Genomic DNA, 14,653 nt, shown 5'->3' with positions numbered 1-14,653 from the left:
ATTAGTACTCAAGTAAAAGCAGCAACTTTAATATATTTTCACTCAAGTAAAAGTAAAAWGTAGCCATCCAAGAAATTACTCATTAAGAGTTAAAAAGTATTTTGTAAATAACTGATCATAACATCTCCTTTAATTTGAGTTGATTTCATTACACTGATAAAAAAAAATATGAAGTTGTGTGCAAAAATAGTGAAAATAAATAACATAACAATAAAAACACTAGTTAATATTTAAAATTTAAAAGAAAATKTAATTGCTGCTATGACCCAGTGTWGTGATCACGAAATATGGGATTCAAACCAATATGATATTTTACTGGATACCTACTGCATTTGTAAAATAGTAGAACTAATTTAGCAATCACTGAAAGGTGAGTAAGTTCTAATATATGGAGAATAACATGATATTGTGTTCTTCGGTGAAGAGTGTTTTTGTTGTTGTTGTTGTTGTTTAATACAAGATATGTTCTCCAGTAGCTTTTAAATAGCTCCATTTATCCAAATGATTTTTGAAGTTTTGTGTTGCCGTTGTAATGCCACCATATAGCCACTGGATGGCACCAAAGCACCTCGAGTCAGTGCTGGTGGTGTTATAGGAGAAATATCATTGAATGTCCACATGGTGGCAGCAGAGATTAATTAAATTAAGTGGTTAGCCACCTACAGGAGTTTCAATATCTTTACGCTGCAGTTGGGAGATTAACTTTAAGTGCGAGTATATCTACTTAATTCTACTAATGTATTGTGAGCCCTCTTTAATTACCGTGTATGTTTCAGGGTGGAGTGAAGGTGCTGATCACTGGCCCATGGCAGGAGGCCAGCTCAAATTACAGCTGCTTGTTTGACCAGATCTCYGTCCCSGCCTCGCTCATCCAGCCAGGGGTGCTGCGCTGCTACTGCCCAGGTAGCAAAGAGGAAACATTTCTCAACATTACAAATAAAGTTTCTGCTTTATTTTGTTTTTATGTTATTAATAAACAAACTTTARCATCAGTGTTAAATAAAAATAGGAACATTTTTTTATTTGTATTTTGTGGTRTAAGTGAAGGAGCCCTTTCTTGATGCAATATTGTAATTCTCTCCACTTCATTGAAGATTGTATACAATTCTTAGTTTGTTTTTTGGATAACAACTCTTTTAATATCACCATATTTTAGTAAATYTGTGGCTTAATTGTTTTTATTATTTTATGACATCATCCTTCCTGATTCCATTATTAAATCTGCTAGTTGYGCAACATGTACTTAACTATCTGCGCCTGTTGATGTTTATTTGCGCTTTCAGATAAAGATTCTTTTAGAATTTGTGACACTTTGAATATGCTCTCCCAGATTCTTACCATGTCTTCTCTGTTCAGCTCACGACACAGGTCTGGTGACGCTACAGGTGGCCATCAGTAATCAGATTATCTCCAGTTCTGTGGTGTTCGAGTACAAGGCTCGGGCTCTCCCATCACTGCCATCCTCTCAACACGACTGGCTTTCACTGGACGGTAGGTCCTCTTATCAGTTTTTCTATTTGCACCATTTCAGCAACAGGAGATTTTTTTTATGTTGTTTTAGATTTTTCTGTTTTACTTTTTTTAAACACCCTCATTTCCAACCTTCCAATTTTAATTTTTCCATGTGGCTTTACCAGTTTTGAATAGTTATGGTGCACCCTCTTCATTAGGTACACCTGTTCTTTTGACTGCTGACACAAATAGCTGATCAGCCAATCACATCATTGGCTGACTGAAATCAAATTAATGTATTCAGGCCCCTCTATGTGGTGAAGAAATCATGATCAAGTTCAAGCCAATCATCAGAAGGTTTTGTTTTTGAAGTCACATTTTGGTTCCAGACAGGCTTGTCTGAGTGTTTCTGAAACTGCCAGTCTTCTGGGATTTTATGGACAACCATTTCTTAGGAGAGGAGYTATCTAGTGAGCAACGTTTGTGTAGATGGAAATGCCTGGTTGATGTTAGAGAAGAGAGAACAGACTGGTTTGAGATTAATGGAAACCAACTGTAGCTCATGTAATCTCTCTCTACATACAATAGAGTGCTGAAAACCATCTCTAAGTGAAAAAYATGTCGAACTTTGAAGCAGCTGAAGGCCAGACTGGTTGCTGCTCCTGTTGGCTAAGAACCAAGTTGAYAGAAACAATATAAATGTGTAGATTCGTCCTTCATGTGGCTGTAAGCTGGCAGCACTGTTGCCTTGAACCAAGAAGGTTCTAGTTTCAGAACAACCAAATGCAGTCTGGGGTGTTTCTGCAGGAAGTTTGCATGTTCTCCCTGTGCTTGCATGAAGTCTGTCATCTACTCCGGCTTCCTCCCACAGTCCAGAACCAGAACCAACACTGTTTGGTTAACTGACTTACTCCTGCTGAGGGCTTTCTAATTGATTTTTACTTGTTAGCTAAGTGAACTGTCACTGTGTGTAAAATATGTTTGGCATACAGCCGGTGTTTACAAATGCTTTATTGGTCATGCCAGATTTAAAAGYAAATATCACTAGAATAAAATCATTGATTTGGATCTTTATTTGGCATGATGCATAAATAGAGATGATGTTTAATGTTTTAGTTCACAGGATGTTTTATTCCGTTTTGGTTTTGAAAACTTCTACTGTTTTCAAAAAGGTAATTATGTCATTGGAGCAAAAAGAACTGCTACTGTATGAGACAATRAAAAACCTTTGACTTTTTGACTTTACACAACATTTTCTTTTATTATTGAGCCATTTTCTGGCTGGTTTGACCTGAAGTTTTATCTGTTGTCTGTGTTTATCATGTGAATTTGCAGCTATTTAGAATTTTTTATTTTGCAACCATTATTTGCTCTTGTTTTAATCTGCTTTGCATCTGAGTTTTAAACTATTTTCATTGTTTTATCATTTGTTTTGTTTTTTTCCATTTATCTATTTTTATCCATTATTGCAGTTGGTGTATCTAGATTTATCATCTGATTATTATATTAGTTATTGTAAACATTTATTTACTTTTTAGCATTAGCTTCTGCTAAGTTTTTATTGTTACATTTTTTTTCTAATTTACTAAAAATATCATCCCCTCTTTGGGACCTTTGGCTTTCATATTTTGTATTTGGTTGTGATGCTTTTTGTGTGTTATTGTGTGTTGCTATGGAATATCCTGTGTGGGGTTGTTGGGTTCGCTACCATATGTGAAGCTAGTGCATCTTTCTGCTGGAAATGTGTGGGATTCTTTTGTTGTTTTTGTTTAGTTTAAGGGAAATGTTTTCTGTAATGCACCTCATGTTGCTGCACTGTATAAAAAAAATAACTTTATAAATATAGATAAAATTTGACTGGTTGATTGATTGCTTTAAGATGGACATGAATCATAATTATGTGCTTAGATTTGCAAAGAAATACTTTTCTTTCCTCTTTKGTGGATTAGTTACAGTTGTAGTTTCACATTCAAACAAGTCATGTCTGTGTATCAGTGAGCCTGCTGTAGGCATTCGTGATGCATATAAAAGCCATTAAGTGTTTGCATATATATATGTGTGTGTGTGCGCGTGTGTGTGTGTGTGTGGCTGCTGGCAGAGGCACTGCTGCAGTGTTTGAGCATTGACAGAATAAAGTAGGGCACGATGAACTACAGGCTCACAGGACAGCTGCATTGCAGACAGCCCTTCAAGGAGCGCTAGTGAGTAATAGAGACCTGCATGGCGGCTCACATACATGGCAGCRCGATTAGATCCCTCCGCCATTCATACCCTGCTGCCTTACTGGCCCATTCACAGAAGCAGCTGAGGAGGAGCCGACTGTCTCAGGGAAAACACAACCCACCCTATTACTTTAGCTACGTTAACTCCTTGCACACCATATCTTACAGTTTGTTGTGTAACGTCAKGTTTGTGTCTATTTTTAGAACAGTGGTGTATTGTAATAAGCAGTGGTTATATATGTAATGTTTGTTTTTTATTATTATTATTATTTAAGCCTGGATGATATGGGATGGATGGAAAATCATTTGTGACATCTTTAAAAACAATCCAAATCGATCAGTTGCTAAATTTAGCAAATTTAGCTAATTTGCTAAATTTGCTGAAAATTTAGCAAATTTAGTTTGCTAAATTTTTCTACATTTTAGCAAACTAAGTTCTGTGCTTTCTATTCGTAATTACATTTATTTGTAGAAAACTGGTCAGATATTGACAAGGTATGGTTATGTTCATAATGGGAATGTTTGTAATGTTTATTATTATGGTTATATTTATAACCATACCTGGCGTTTGTGAGAGAAGACATTGTTAAAACTAAATCATATTGTTGATATTATTCTTTATTACATTATTCTCATGGCACTCACATTAAGCAGTGGTTAAAACACAGTAGGGATGATGTAATACTGAATGCATATATATAATAATTTTCCACAGATTCCATGCTACTTAAACATTCCTGCRAGTAATGCCCATATCTTTTATCTAAACACTTATCAATCTTGCAGTATATGCCAGCAAGCTTTTTTTCCCCTTTATTAAATAATAATAGAAATACCCACACTGAATTAAAACTAAATYTGCTTTAATTTAATGTAAATTTATGTCAATMTTGGAGCATATATTCCAAATACATCTATAATGTTGACATTGGTATTGATCTGGGGTTCAGAAGAACAGACTTTGTGAGTATAATAATCTTTAAACCATTTAAGGCACACTGAGGATTATTCTAACAAGAACTTTTATTAAGTGTCTCAAAATTTAGTATAGCATGTCGATTTTTACACTGCAGCAAAATACATCAACATAGACAATACTGTTTTTCTTTTTTCTTTTTTTTTTTTTTGCTCTTGTTGAAAATATGACACTATTTTATAACTGTTTTCAAAAAGAAATTAACATGATATCCAAGGAAATACTTTAAACTTTGCATTCTTATGGCTGTTGTGACAGCAAAGCATTTTGTATTAAGAAACATTTTTACCTTTGCATGTTTTTTAGACTCATTAGCAATAATTAAGAATTCTGTCTTGACATGGAATACAACATTTCACATTAGAGATTCACTATGAAACATGTATAGCTGAAGAAATGTTTCAGATCAGTAATTATATTTAAAAATAAAGTCTAAACCCCTTTGTTACCAAGCGTCTTATATAATTGCCTTCATGAGCTACAAAGCCCTTCCACTGAYCCACGATAACAGTCAGGATGCCCTTAACACCTATAATGCTCATATCCCTYAGTAGCTTCATTATTGGTTATACCCATTTGCCAGTGTGCTAAAGTGGCACAAGTATAAGGAGCTGCTATAAAAGGTGAATTAGCTCCAACTAATTGCCGTCTCCTGGTGTAGTCAGCCTGCAGTCGGCTGCTTTACAGACGCAAGCTAAAAGCTTCCTACTGTAGTTTATTTTTATAAGACCAATTGGCCACGCTTCTCTATTTTTGCGACAGAAAAGCACAGGAGCTTTCTATCAGCCAGCTGACKGGAAGTATGCAGCAACWKGTTGGAAAGCAGCAACACTATTGTGCTCCGTGCAACTCAAGTTACTCCGGTGTTGTCTCTGGTATCTCATTAATAAACATCAGAACCATTCCAAAAGATATGATGGAAAATCTCAGCTTTTTTTTATTCTTTAAACCTGGAGAACTTGTTTAGTAGAATTTAACTGGGTTTTTTTTCCATACCTCCATTGAAAAAGCATCACAAGTACAAGAATATAACACTGGAAGGCAATTTATTACTAGCTTCTCGGCTAGAAAGACTGCAGTCAGCTGCTTAAAAATTCTGCTTGTATCTTCCCAGCTGTATATCTGTGTTACCTTAATAATAAGAGTGATGGATGCCACTGCAGCTTCCTCCGAAGTGTATTGCTAAATTAAATATTTCCAGAAAGCTGAGTTAGTCTTTCTTCTATCTGCTAGCAAAGTGTTGGAGTCTGCTTTAAACCAACTGACTGGCAGTGTGCAGTAACAGTTTGGGCTGGAGCAGTGCAGGAGACACTACATACAGTTTTAGAAGCCCGTGACACTTTCTGGCATCTTAAACCACATGACTCAGGATTTTAGTAGTTGAAACCATAACCTTTTTTAGCCCATATTTGTATCTTGCTCGTGCCTAAGTAAGAGCTAAGAATCTTAAGTGAATAGATGGAATCGGACTTGGTCTAAAAGAAATCAGGAACTTCCAGCAGGCAGCGTGTGTGAGGCAGTGCTTCAGCACCACACTGAGTGGACAGCAACTGTTGCTGAGCGCGCTTTAAAAAAAAAAATCCACGTGGGTTGACAGTAAGTTTGTTAAAGCTTGAATCCTTGTGGATCTTGTCCGCTCGGGTAACCATTAAATCCAAGTTTGTCAGGGTAGGGTGTCGCTATTTGCACTCCTTACAACTAGTATGCCCTGTTTGGAGGCGCAACAGACACCGTGACTTCCAGAGACACTAATGTGGCAGCCTCTGTTTCCTTTCTCAAGCTTATATAGTCAGTTGACTGATTAAACAGGCTGTGGGGTCTGGCGAAGCGGCATTCGCGTCAATATTTAGTGCGGGTCCGCAGCGGTGAGGCTCTGTGAGTTTCCTCTCCCATGGAAGACTAACTGTGCTATGATGTGCTAATGGCACAGCTGCCTGCCTGCCTTGATTTGTCATAATGCAGAGTGGGGGAAGGGGCGCTTTTTCTCTGCAGCACTGCAGGTACGGAGCCATAGGCAGGACAGAAAAGCTCTCGGAGCCGCAGAGCCGCTGCCACATTAAGTCCCCGATCCCAGATCCGGCGAGCCGAGCGGCGGCAGAATTAGAGCCCCCCCCCCCCCCCCCCCCGGCTCGGAGACGAGCTGACCGTCAGTGATTAAGGGAGCCTTATCGACTGTACCGAGGCATGACAAATGGCAAAGCGTGTACACACAATGCAGGCGCCGGGGAGGAGTGGGCGTGTTTGGGTAAACATGGCAAACTCCCGCGGATAGAAGTGGCTCCGGTTTTAGTGGCTCAGATCGCGCTGCGGGAAGAAACGCTTTTCACGCGTTTCCTCCAGTTTGGGAGAGACTTAATGTGAGAGGGCGCACGAAAAAAAAAAAAAAAAAAAAGCTGGTTCGATTCTTCTGGAATTGTAATTTCTTTAAAAATATATATATATATACGAAATTTAAAAGAGCGAGTCGTTGCGGAGCGCGACTCTTGGAGGAAACGCCACAACGCGGGAATTAGGGCGTCTGTTTACCGGCTGCACGTGCGCACAACGTTTTCCTCGCGGCGGTATTTGTCATTTTACTGCAGGCTGGGGGTCGCAGCGACTACTAGAAACACGAGGAGAGCGTGCATGTGCGCGAGGTGAAACAAAGTGAAGAGGAGAGCAGCAGCAGCAGGAGGAGGAGGAGGAGGAGGAGGAGGAGGAGTGGGCTATTAGAGGAGGAAGAGCATGAGCGGTCTTCCTCTCCTTCCTTCTGCACGCCGCTCTTTTCCTTCACTTTGTTCTATTGTTGACGAGTGATCTGTTGAGAGTCAGACTCAGTCTACACCAAGGATATCTATGCTGTTTTTTTTCTGTTGTTTTTCTTCTACGTGTGGCAGCATGCTGTAGAGTGGCAGGTTTGAAAGAAACGCAGCCCTGCTTGGACTTCTCTGGGTCAGGATGCCAGTGAATGACACCTGCATTTCCAAACAGACAAAGGGGCTGTGTTTTTGGCTTTAAGGTGGACTCTTCCAATGGAAAATAAAATAGAAGGTTAGAAGTGTGGAGCTCAACCTTATAACTGTGGTGCTGTGCTGTCTTGTGATTGTGTTGTCTTTGGGTTGCCTATTGTGTGTGCCACAAGTTCCACGTTGTTTTTTTCTTCTTCTTCTTCTTCGTTGAGCGCCGCATGCAGAGTTATTCTGTTTTACTGTATTCCTGTAGTGGCAGTGCTGTAGCGGAGTTGTTGTTTCGGCCACATGCTTACCAACTGTTTCATGCGTCAAAGCGCTCAGACTAAGCAACTCCTGACTCACGACTTGCGCTTCGTGCGTTTTAGGGCGACCTCCGAAACTTAAAAAAAAAAAAAAAAAAAAACCTTCTTGGTCTTCTTTTAAAGTTGTGCTTCAGGATGCATATTTTCCAAATACTTATTTCTCCGGGTGTTTTTATCTGGATGGTGTTAACCAAAGGGTCAGCGTGACCCAGGTGCAGTTTCACGTGTTGTTGTGCCCTATAGCGCAATGAAGGCTTGTCGCATCCATAAGCTCGGCTGAGTTTATCTGGGCCATGTGTGTGGCTGCTGAGATTCTCCACAGCTCAGACCGCTTTCAGCACCACACAGCCGCGAACAGAGACTTTTACAGCTTCAGCTCCGTAGTTTCTGCTTGCCAGACTTTTCCAAACTATTTAAATGAAGAATCTTCTTGTGCATTACCTACCTGTTGCTCATGTTTACCAGTAATGCTGCAGTAAACTGCATGCATTCACTGCACCGTTGCCCGAAAGCCAGCAACAAAAAGGCTGCACAGTTTTGTTTATTTCTTATGCATGATGATAGTATCAGGAGTCGACCATGCTTTGCCTCTGCTTTGAGGAAAATCAGTTTCTGGTTATAAAAGAAAACATTTGAGGACAGAAGACTTTGGAGGTGGCAGGAACGTTGTTGTTTAAAGCACAGCTCTGGAAAATGTGTAAAGACTACAGCAAATTATTTAGCTTAATTTATATTTTTTATTTTATTCAATAAACTGACATCGCTCCTACCAAATAGAAATCCAGTTTCTGGCATTTATTCACAAAAAACAAAAGAAGTGGTTTCAGACCTCAAATATTGCTAAAAACTTATATTCACTTTTAAAACACAACCCTGATGTTTAAGCYAAGTAAGAGTTTAAAAATTAATTTTGGATGGAGTAACATGAGTCTTGGCAGACTTTCACAATGCTCTGGGTTCAGATGATCAGTGTTGCAATTGAACAAAAACCCTAGAATATAATGTCATTCGTGTAGAGATGCTGATGGCAAAAAGTTGCATCGGTCTTATATTTTCCAGAGCTACCTGGTTCACCAGGTCTGTTAAGTTTTTTTTTTTATGAAGGATTGCAACTTGGAGCTTTTATGACCGAACCTAACTGCTGTAGTAGTAGTTCATGTAACAGCTCCTCTGGTTTTACTTGTACTGACAGAAGGAGTAATCGCAGTTGTAGATCCGCCACCAGCAGCAATGTCATGGGAATTTTTCCATCTGCAGGTGATAGAGCACAGCAGAGGAGCAGGAGCACGATGATTCGTATTGAACTGTGCATTAAGGTGCTATAGAAATAAAGTGCTGTGTGCCACTTTGTATGTGCCCAGTAACCCTGAATCATCCAAGTCTAGATAGTCTTCTTACTATAACTGACTTCTCTTATGCATATAAGTTGCCTGCTGGGTTTTCTTTCTTAGAAATAGAGAAAAACTATTTTTTTGTAGATATTCTGTTATTTAGTGTGGAAGTATAGTAGTGTAGCATCACTACAATAAATTGTAGTTGTTTACCTTTTCTATGTCGTGCCCTCAGATGACTTTTGCTGTAAGCTAGCRCGGAAGTGAGCTTAAAWCATGCGTAAGGCTTGTGTGAAGATTACTACTCTGGATTTTGTTGCCATAATTCTGTGTGCTTTTGAGGATATGCGTGTGTAATCTAAAATATGATTTASTCACTCCATACCCAAGAGGTTCCAGTTGTCTCTCCTTTCTAGCTATAAGTTTTGTTTTGAAGTTTAGTTTGTCATTTGCACTTTTATTTCAAAAAGAGGTTCTAACTCTGAGTCAGACTTCTCAAAGATAAATTGTATAGTTTCAAAATTACGTTGGCGCCTTGACGATTTCTTGTTTGTTTGCTGTTCTAACATAAGAATGAAAGTTAAACTTACATTTTCAATGATTTGTTGAAAAAAGATTAAGACGGAGGCTTGTAAGGATTAAACATATGGGGCTTCATTTAACCAGCARTGTGTCGCCCTTTTGAGCTCTCTCTCTATTTATTGAGGCATTTCATTTTTAAAATAATTTCTGCTCTCATCTTACGTTGTTCTGTCTGTGGCTGTATAATTCAAGCTTATGCTATTTGTTTGCATAAACAGGAAGCTAAATGAAATGCACTTGTTACTGAACATCTGGAAAATACAGCTTGTCCTGTTTCTAAGACAAAAAGCCAATACAATTACTCCATTAGTATAAAAGCAGATGACAGTAAATCCCCTGGGTCTCCTCTCTTGGCATTTTACTTTCAGTGTGACACACCGAATCTATTGTGTCCAGACTGCACTCATATTGACTTATATAATTGGATAAATGCCAGCAGAAGAGGATGAGATGTGTTGAACACCTTTGACCTTTGTTAGAGATTATTATAATATCTGGCTAAACTGATGAAAAATATAATGCAGCATATAAGCCGTGCAACAGATATAATAATTCACCAGCATCTTCTTGTTGTTTTTTTTTTCATATGTGGCTTCTTTATGTTTTTATACACAAGAAGAGAGGTGAGGCTAAATGCCTGTTTCTCTCTTTAAGTGCTGTATTCATCACAAACTTACGTGTTGTATTTACAGGTTTTCTATTAGGTGAACCTTATGGTTCATATGTGGTAACTCTACACAAATATTGCAAAATTGTGAAGGAGAAAGAAAAGGGACTATTGTTTTCCTTTTTTTATATAAAAATCTTTAAATTAYGGCTTACAGCTGTATTCCACCCYTCTGAATGAAAACTTTGCAGACTCAACTTTTGCTGTAGTTGAAGATGTTTTGGGTTGTGTCTCTAACAGCTTCCCGCCTCTAGTAAGCGAAAATTTTGCCCATTTTTTTAGCCAAGCTCAATCTGAATGGATACACAACATGTGCGAACATCAGTTCTCAACTTTTGCTTCAGATTTTCAGTTTGATTTATATCTGGACTTTGACTGGGCCATTCAAACACACAAATGTAATTTAAACGAGTCTAGTGTTGTCAGTGCTTGGGGTTGTGGTTTTAAGAGAAGCTCCTCCTCAGTTTTAAGTCAGTGGCAACTTCTGACAGGTTTTCATCCAGGAATGCTTTCTGGTTATCRCCATTTATCTTCCTGCTAATTCTGACCAGCTCCACAGCATAATACTGCCACCACTTTTCATGGTGAGTTCAGGGTGAAATGGTTCTTTTTTGTGACATATATTTTGTGCCATATAGTTCATTCAATAAACTAGAATATTACTGAAAAAAAAATGTTATGCTAGTAACTCAATTCACAATGTGAAACACTGTCAAGTAATCAACTCATATTTTAAAGCCTTTATTTGTGTTAATAAGGAAGATTTTCCACCTGAATTTAATGAAAACACAACATTTAAATTACAATATCTCATCAAACTAATAATTTAAGTTTTAATACAGAAATGTGGGTTTATTGAAATGGTTGTTAGTAATGTTTGCTGTTTTCATAAGGTACTTTTAGTCTGACAAATGAGCCTCTTTACAACACATATTCTAATTATTGGAATATGACTGCTTTATGTGTGACAGAAACTATTTTTGCTTTGGGTCTGAGATGACCAGAGCTCCTTCTTCCACATGTTTCCTGTGTTCGCAACATGGCTTGTGGAAAACAGGAAACAGGACTTCTTATGGGTTTCTTATGGGTTTCTTTCTTCCTGCAAGATTTTCATAAACACCACATTGTTCTGGCCTAACTAGAAAAAGTTGGGCCAGAAAATTTGGGAGCACTAAGTCTCCTTCAGACTTACTACAGATCTCTGCTGCCTCTCTAATTTATCAATGCAGAGCTCCTTTGGCTTGTAGGTCAGCCATATTCTTTCCATTTTTGGATCATGGATTTAATAGCGCTCATTGAGATGTTTAAAGCTTATCTGTTTACCTCTGACATGCCTGATGTGTTCCTTTGTCTTGTTGGTGATAATTTATCCTGATATGACCCATCTTAACTTATTATGTCACATCTAAATGCAGGTTTCCACTGGCTTTTATTTAGGGGTATTAAAGTACCGAGGACTAGACTCAAATCCATGCCAATCTTTTAAAATTTGTATTTGTTGAAAAAAAAAAAATATTTAAAACCATTTTCCTTCCACTTCACAGTTATGTGCTGCTCTGTGTTGGTGTATCTTAGGGGGGAGTTTGTCTCCTGCATGTTTTAGATGTTTTTATCGTTGAAATCACTTGACCGAAATRAAAATTSAATGAGATTTAAACTACTTTTAATCAGGTGTTAAACTTGTTGGAACCAAGTTTCCGATTTTTGGGTAATAAGATTACAAATATGTAAAAGTTTCAGAGCTGTGACTCCATTTACAAGGGCAGAGAGATCTAAAACTACACCTTTAAGAATATTATTGCATTTGTCTGTCTCCAGACCTTGTAAAACATCAGATGAACGATCCGCTTAGGGTGTGCCCTGCATCCCGTCCCACCTCTGACCACGAGTTAAAGAAACCGAATAGCAGATGATTGGACAAATAGATTCTAAACAAATTATGGATATCTCAGTTACACGACATGCAGTCTTGATCTATGAGCAATTAAAATCTTACTCAATCACTGCTCTTAGAGGAACTTAAAGCGAGGATAGTATGTCTTTGATGCGCACACGGCCATGTCTTCCAACTGCGAGGGCGGCTGACAGATGGGGTGGCCTCTTCCTCTCCATGGCCACAAATACTAGCCCCTGTCAATCAGCCCACACAAAGACCCAGAGGGAGGCCGGCCTCTGGTCCTTCCATAGGGTTTACATGTGAGGACGTGCGTAGCTGCAGGAGGATAATGAGGTTCAGTTCTGAACTTGATTGGCATGAACAGGACCAGAGGTTGGGATGTGAGGATTAAAGATGTTCCGTCATAGTCAATCAGAAGTGAGCTCTTTCAGGATGAAAGATGACAGCTTTTCTTCAATAACAAACCCAAAGTATGGCAAGCGGAAACGCAATTTATTCCAAAGTCAGATTGATGTGGTTGTTTGTCGAGGATTTTGTTCTGTGCTGTGTATTGACATTATGTGGTAAAGACTTGTTAATTTCAGTGATTTACTGCTGAAATGGTACAATAGTAAGGTCCATAAATCTGTGCTTAGACTCTCCAGCTCCACTCCAGCAGTTGTAGTTCACTCCGGTAATAGTTCTCCTGCTCTCATCCTTGACATTTCTAAGTAGGGCCAACTAAATTCTCCATCCTGCTTCACTAGCAGACCCTGTCTTGTCATGCACTGTAATTCCTGCCCTTTTCTATTTTTCCCTATTTCTCTTCATGAACCTCTTCTTGTCTCTTGTCCTGTTCTCTTTTCCTTTCACCCTGGTGTTAGGTTTACTCTCGCTCTTCCCCCTGCTGTCTTCTTTCTTCCTGTGGCCCCTTTGCTCTGACATCAAGCTCTGCTGGGTCTTAATAAGCAGCGCTGTCCTTCATTCCCTTATCCCTGAGTATATCAACCTGTCTCATGAGAAGCTGCTGCCATGTCCTAGAGCTGTCATTGATCAGATACCGTAGACCACTGTGGATTATACCATAGAAAGTCCTCTGATCCTTGCTTCTCTCTCAGGGCTCCGGTGCCCTTTGACAGAACCTGGAGTTAAGAAAACAGCAGTCAAGCCTTGTCACAAATATTATAAAACCCCATAAAGAGCACCTTAAACTACAACACTTAGAAACTGATTAAAGAGATTTCCCTCAAACAAATTGTGATTTTCTCCAGTTTCTCCTCTTTTGCTATATTTGGTTGCAGCACAGGGTCACTCATACTGAGTTTCTGCTGAATGTTTCCTCCTGTTAAAATAGAGCCATTAGATATGAATTGGATCTGTTTGTCTTGTAAAGCGACTTCGGCTGAAATTTGCCGTGACTTGCTGCTGTGTAAACAAACAGAACTTAACTGAAAATTTAATAGAATATAATTTAGAAACAGATCTACATTTGTTGCTCGTTGATAGTTTTACTATTCTAATCAGTGCGGATTTAAAGTATCCTGATAACGTTACCAAATGACTCCATCTCAAATTCCACCTCAATTTCACACCCCTGTTAATTGTTTTTACCCCACAACAAGTCATTTTGGGTCAGTTTATTTCTATTTAGGTACTGTTAAAATTATTAAGATGCTAATTTTATGTAATATTTTTTTGTAAATATTGAACCAGTTCCAGCAGCTCTGTGTTTAGGCCATGTGACTTATGATCCTGTGATCAAATCAGAATAAGCGAGTGAACTCCTGCTGAGAGATTTATCAGTCACATCAGTTCATTTCCTTTCTCTAGACTTTGAGTAAACATTTTTTTATAGCTAACTTTTGATGTTTTGCTCAACAATCACTTCACATTGTTTACAGATTATGTAATTCTCGGGTAAAAGGCTGATTTGAAATGTATTTATTTAGGGATATTTATCTMCCCTGCGTAAAAATAAGAAGGTCATTTGCAGACACTTTTCATTCTTTTATCCCAGTGCAAATTATTTTTCCTTACTGCTCTGTAAAACTAAGGGTAATTTGAGTTATATCATGATTTCTGTGGCATTTAACGCAAAACTGGGCATTTAACTTGCCTTGTTTTGTTTAGTGAAGCTGCTTCTGTACAGTTYGAACTGCAAAAACACAAAATYTTGTCAAATATTTTTGATCTAGCTTAGAGCAAAGATCTTACAACATTTGAAATAAGACAAACCTAGCTTACAAGTAACTTTTCAGACAGCTTGATTTACATCAATAAGTCCTTAATATTGA

General features: G+C 38.4%; 1 protein-coding gene and 1 long non-coding RNA gene across 6 annotated transcripts in view; one reads left to right on the top strand and one right to left on the bottom strand.

The window, feature by feature from the left end:
- The window catches only part of camta1a (calmodulin binding transcription activator 1a), a 393,081-nt gene that overhangs the window by 356,519 nt on the left and 21,909 nt on the right, over positions 1-14,653 (top strand). For all 5 annotated transcript variants that reach the window (XM_008414292.2, XM_008414290.2, XM_008414285.2 and 2 more), the window contains 2 exons: positions 777-903; positions 1,357-1,491. In XM_008414292.2, coding sequence (XP_008412514.1) covers positions 777-903; positions 1,357-1,491 — 262 coding nt within the window. The remainder of the gene's footprint in view (positions 1-776; positions 904-1,356; positions 1,492-14,653) is intronic.
- LOC108166435 (uncharacterized) lies at positions 8,627-11,095 on the bottom strand. The gene is made up of 2 exons (XR_001776790.1): positions 9,613-11,095; positions 8,627-9,154 (listed from the first exon to the last, which is right to left on the bottom strand). It is a non-coding gene; the product is annotated as an uncharacterized LOC108166435 (long non-coding RNA).

This window comes from Poecilia reticulata, linkage group LG7, assembly GCF_000633615.1.
Source record: "Poecilia reticulata strain Guanapo linkage group LG7, Guppy_female_1.0+MT, whole genome shotgun sequence".
Taxonomy (NCBI): Eukaryota; Metazoa; Chordata; class Actinopteri; order Cyprinodontiformes; family Poeciliidae; genus Poecilia; species Poecilia reticulata.
The sequence above is the reverse complement of the archived record's forward strand: the minus strand, read 5'-3'. Positions and strand labels throughout refer to the sequence as shown.